Consider the following 6,088-nt stretch of genomic DNA (forward strand, 5'->3'; position numbering starts at 1 on the left):
ATTTAAAGGTAGAAAAATTAGAATTGAATTTCAATTAAAAATCCTAATTGTTTCATGGGTGAATTAAAAGTTTTCTTTTATTAATATTTAAAGATAATCCGATATATATTTAATAGTTAAACAGACCATGAAAAACATTATTGGTTGAAGCACTATGAAACTGGTTTTTATGGCACGAGGTTCGTTAAAATTCACATGACATTCACGTGCACGACAAGTTACAGAGGTGGCAAAATCAGTTTTTAATTGACGAACAGACAAAGATATTATTTATAAGTATAAGGTATATAATTAATAAAAAGATCAGAAATTCAGAATCAGAAAAAAAAACACTAATAATAACAGCATGTGAAGTATTCATTCAAAGAAGCGGTCCATAGTAACTACCATGAACCTCTCCCACGCTATATAAATTCTCCACAATCCATAAATACACAATTAACCAGATTAGAAATTACATACTAATACATCATTACCTGTGAAGAAACACCGACACTGTAAAAACCAACTGCTCAAACTTGCCGAACTGAAACAAATCTCCGGCGACATTTGTATCCTTTGAACGGCGACCGACGAGTAAATACATTAATCTAACAAATTCAATTAACAAGCCCTAAGAGGCTTTCCACACAGACAATCATTGTAAGTAAACGACGACGCTTCAAGGTGGTCGAACCACGAACCCGCCGGAATCGCCCCACACAGATGGTTATGGCTCAGATCAAGATGTCCGACATACGACGCTGATGCTATCGATTCCGGAATTGGACCTTTCAGGTTATTATACGATAAATCCATCACCATGAAGTAAGATCTAGGTCCGAATGCGTTCGGGATGCTTCCTTCAATGCCGTTTTTGCTAAGGTTCAGAATGCTAATGCCAGAGTTCATCAACGACGTTGGTAATTGACCGGAAATCATGTTTCCATCGAGATTCAACGTCGCCAGCACCTTCATTTTTCCAAGCGCTTCAGGAATCGGTCCAGAGATCCGGTTTAACGAGAGATCGAGATCTGAGAGACGATAGATGTAGGAAATGGTGTTCGGAATCTGTCCGGAGATCTGGTTGTTGCTAAGCAAAGCACGACTGAGCATCCTCAGCTTACCGATGTTGATCGGTATAGTTCCTGAGATCAAGTTGTTTCGTAGGTCCAAATGCATCAACGAAGTTAGATTTGCAATCGACCTCGGGATCCTTCCAGTGATTTTGTTATCCGCCAGGTTTAAAACCGTCAGAAGGCTGAGTTTGCCGATATCGGAAGGGATTTCGCCGGAGATTTGGTTTCCGACGAGATCTAGGTGACGGAGGAACGGCAAAGTGGTAATGCAGGAAGGTATAGTACCGGAAATACCCTTCCAATCGGCGATAACTACATTCGATAACCTCTCCAACTTACATAATTCCGGCGAGACTGAACCGGTCATGTACCCGGTCCGCTTCGCCTTCTGAAAAATCGGATCCTCGGACTCTCCACGAAGCGCTATATCCGCAACCCGTTTAGTAGTCGGGTCGCAAGTAACGCCGTACCATTTGCTACAACAGTCGTTGCCCTTCCACGAGTCGAAAATGCCCAAATAAGGTTCGTGTAAAGCAGCTTTGAAGGCCAACAAAGCTGCCCTATCTGACGGCGGGCAGGCATTCACCGTTACACTGACGGCGAGTACCAAAACAGCTGTAAACCACCACCGGAAGCTACCCATTTTTTCACTCTCTATTTTTTTCACACCCACACACTTTCACAATGCACTCACTATGTGTTGTTTGGTTGTTTTAGCTTTGACGTGACAAAACGACGACGTGCATGTACTGGAAGTCTGGAACTAAGAATACCAGGTTTTAAGTGGAGGTGAAGAGAGTAAGGGCGGGATGGGGTTAATATAGTAATGGTGGAGAAGTGAATTGACGGATTTGCCCCTCACGTGCGCGGAGTAGTTAAGGACTTAAGGGGTAAACAGGTCAACGTGGGTAGAGGATAAGACGAATATCGAGATTGAGATATGATTTTAATTTTTAACGAAATAAGGAAGGCTAGAGCCAAAACACGTGGCGGGTATTAAGTCCAGTAATACGGGTATAAAGGTGTATTTGGATTGTTTTTAAAATAATTTTTGTCTTTTAATTTTTTTAAAAAGTTAAAAAATAATTAAAAGATCTTTGGATAAATGCAAAAAATCTTTTAAAATAATTTTTTATATTGATGAAAAAGTTAGTGTTTCAAAAGTCATAAAATCCTATCTTTTCGTGACTTTTGGGAGTTTTTAACATGAAAAGATTTTACTCTAAAAACAAATACAAACACATTTTAAAGACTATTTTTTGGAAAAAGTCCCTAGCAAAAAAATCATTTTTGTAAAAAGAATTTTAACATCAAAAAGTAATCCCAAACACCCCAAATTTGATAAATTCGACTTAATTTCAAACTATAAATATTTTCTGATGAAGATTAAAAATATGATCTTAAAATTTTGATGATTTTCAAAGTTCGAAACTATGTTTGTTTTAAAGTTTTATTTTAACACCAAAAGTAAATAATGATAAACTGCAGGTTGCTCGTGTATGAGTTTCCATCCAATCAAGAATAAGATGGTTAAGCGAGCTTCTCATGACCCAAACATTTGGTACTATAATCAAGTAGGAAGGTGGTGGGATTTAGCTTTTCATTCCCATATTATGTTTGTGGATTTGATCAATTAAGTGGACAATGTTAAGTTAAATACACATCAAAGAAAATGTTTAGATGTAGTCATTCTCACTACTTTTTGGGTCCTTTTGAATTTTGCAAAATAGCACTTTGTTTTGAAACAATCAAGTTGGAGAAGGTAGGGCTTTCTGATAAGATTGTTCCCAATTTTAATTTTTTGATCTAGATCAGTAATGCTAAAACCGTAAGATGAATAGGGCTAATTGATTATACAACCATGCTTGCCTATTTCCAATATGTTTACTTAACTAGTACTTAGCTAGTGTTTTAATAAAATTACTCCATTCGATAAAAATAACAATTCAATTTGAACAATGAATAACTATACGAGGGTTTATCATAATTAATCAAACGTAGCATACAATAAAAGACACAAAGTGGTTTGATAGAAACATCATTTCAGTAAATAAAGACAAATAGTAATCCGATCAATGAATAAATTTATGTGGATTCATTATATCGTGACATGTTTTCCATTTTAATCATACAGTTTTATTTTGTTGTAAAAATACCATCAATCCGATCAAACAGGTAATTTTTGTTCTACAAAAACCACCCATGTTTTTAAAAAGTTCCATCCCAACCATTATTTTTTTGTTAATATATCAAAATTTATGATTTTTTTATCTATAATCAGACAACTATATTGATATATGTTGATGTTAAATGGTAAAGTTCGTTTTTTTTAAACCATTGGTTTTGATTTTTATGATTTAGTATCAGTTTTTTTGGTAGAAAAACCATTTGATTTTGGTTTATATAATTTAGTTTTAGTAAAAAAAAACTTAATATTTTTTAGATTGTATTATAGAAAAGGTGTGTGTGATTGTATGAAAGTTGCATTTCCATACTTATTTATATAAACCAAATTTTACAGTTTGTTTTTTCAACAGAAAAAAACCTAAATCGAATGATTTTCAACCAAAAAAATATAATTAAATCATAGAAACCAAAATCATATAAATTTTCAACCTGAAAAAGCTTAAACTAAATCATAAAAGCCAAAATCAAGTTGTTTTTCAAAAAAAAAAAAAAAAAAATTTGTCAACATATATCGATACATTTGTTTGTTTATATAGGACAAAAGAGTATAAATTTTGATATAGTAATTCATTCGATAAAAATCAGCACTATGGTTTAGGGTAATTTGCACGTTCGGTTCCTTACTTAATATTTTAACTCGGAAGGTCCCTACTGTTTGTTTTTGTTACGCTTTTGGTCCATGTCTTACCTAAAAATATTATTTTGCCCATGATTTTTTAATTTATTTAAACAATACACCCCAACCCCACCCCCCTCATCTTACCTTACCTATCTCATCATTTTTCCCTAATTAAATAATAGTTTTTTTAAGTAAAATAAAGACCAAGCGCGTAACAAAAACAAACTGTAGGGACCAAGTGTGTAACAAAAACAAACAGTAGGGACCTTCCGAGTTAAAAAAATAAGTTAGGGACTAAACGTGCAAATTACCCCAAACTATAGGGACCATTCGTGTGATTTACTCAAAAATAAAAGCAAAAAACCAATAATGGTAGCAATAAAACTTTTATCTAAAAATAATTTGGTTCTTTAGCATAAATGAACCAACCTATTTTTGTTATTAACCCTTATTCATAATCAATAAATAGTAAGAGCTTTTTGAAACTTAACCAATTATATTAAAACTAGCAAGCAACTAAACAAAATTACAACAAAAAAATAACTTTAATTGAGATTTTACTTTTTAAGACGCATCAGTATGGCTAATGTTTGATCTTGTGAACCCTATAAAAATGATTGTAGGACAAATCTATCAAATAAAACATATTTTCTAGATTTTGTGTAATTCGAAAGTAAAAGCATTTTGAAAAGCTCACATAACACATAAAGTCATAAAAATGACTGTATGAAAGTATATCAGGTGCGCTTTCTTCAATAGGTTGATCCTCCTAAAGAATCCAATATCTAGCAAAAGAAAAGTTGGGATTTGGAACGTCCCACCAACTAATTTAGTGCAAGAAGCAAATAAGTGATCGATAAACTCGATGTCTGCATCGCACTAGGAGCACATGATAGATTTAGATTCAACCCCCTAACATTTAGTTAGTAAATGATTTAAGCCAACTCTCCACCACATAATATTAAAGGAAAATGATTTACGATCCCAAGGAAGTTTCCAAACCATTCAAAAAACCTCAATCATATTTTGTATGTTTCAAAAAACCCAACGAACTTAACCTTTTGTCTAAAAAAGCTCTACTAAGTTAAACTTTTGTTCAATTCTATGAAAGTCAAATGAAAGAAACAAATGACGTGGCTTATTCCCATATCGGGAAAATGATTTGTTAGACCAATGAAGTTTCCAAACCGTTCAAATAACTCCAATCATGTTTTGTCTGTTAAAAAAAACCCTAACAAACTCAAACAAAACATAATTTGAGTTTTTTTTGAACGGTTTGGAACTTCGTTGAGTTTTTTTAGACAAAAGTTTAAGTTCGTTTGGTTTTTTTAAACAGATAAAACATAATTGAAGTTTTATGAATGGTTTGTAAACTTCGTTGAGCTTGTAAGTCATTTTCCTTAATATTAACTTTGAAAGGCACCAAATCATTGCAATGCATATAATCATCTCTTGTAGCTAGAGTGTACAATTCAACAACATGCTTTGCAAAAGCTACACATAAATGACTAGACACGGTGCTTTTTAACCTTCTAACTTTTAGCGTTTGACAAAACGCTACCAGCTACACGCTACTCACTATCAATTAGTTTTGTCAAGCATGCTCTCTGCCATATGTTCTTTATGTCATAACTTCATCTTATAATAATAAAAAAAATCATGTTTTGTTGTACTTGAGCCCCGGGTTCTATGTGGGGAATATTAGGGTTTGTGGTGGAGATTTGGATATCAACTTGGATCGTGATATCACTTTCTGAACTGATATTTCTACCCTATGTCTGGGTTACAAGAAATTCAGCCTAGGAAAATCCAAGTAGGCACTTACGTCTCTAGGCACAAAAAACGTAAGCCAATATGCTAAAGGGTTCTATGAATGTGTGATGAAAACGAGAGCTAAAGAACGTAACACCCTTCTGTATAAAAAGACCCGTTTATATATTAAACAAGATTAGGGTTTCATTAGGGTTGGGCCGTCATTAGTTGCATTGGAAGCAAGTAATATTAATCCGGATTAGGGTTACCAAAACTAATGAGTTTCGTTAGTTTTACCATAATCACCCTAAAGAAATTGAGTTTTCCATTATGTTCCCACATGCAAAATTCGTTGAGGTTTTGGGGCGCTTCCCCTCGACCCCAGCCAAGGGCTCTGCCCCTTGGATCCCGCTAGGGGCGCTGCCCCCAGACCCTCGACTAGTCGTCGAACCGGCTTCTAATTCGATCTTAT

At 34.3% G+C, this 6,088-nt stretch overlaps 1 protein-coding gene across 1 annotated transcript; it reads right to left on the reverse strand.

Annotated features, from left to right (window-relative positions):
- Positions 1 to 333: 333 nt before the first annotated feature.
- LOC111881082 (DNA damage-repair/toleration protein DRT100) lies at positions 334 to 1,858 on the reverse strand. Its single transcript, XM_023877474.1, has one exon. The coding sequence runs from the start codon at positions 1,699 to 1,701 to the stop codon at positions 604 to 606; it is 1,098 nt and encodes a 365-aa protein (XP_023733242.1). The 5' UTR covers positions 1,702 to 1,858; the 3' UTR covers positions 334 to 603.
- Between the last annotated feature and the right edge of the window lie 4,230 nt (positions 1,859 to 6,088).

The sequence above is a fragment of the Lactuca sativa genome, chromosome 1, assembly GCF_002870075.4.
Source record: "Lactuca sativa cultivar Salinas chromosome 1, Lsat_Salinas_v11, whole genome shotgun sequence".
NCBI lineage: Eukaryota > Viridiplantae > Streptophyta > Magnoliopsida > Asterales > Asteraceae > Lactuca > Lactuca sativa.

Bases quoted from the DNA above. Each gene is read 5' to 3' on its own strand.
- LOC111881082 (XM_023877474.1), bottom strand. From the start codon at position 1,701: ATGGGTAGCTTCCGGTGGTGGTTTACAGCTGTTTTGGTACTCGCCGTC.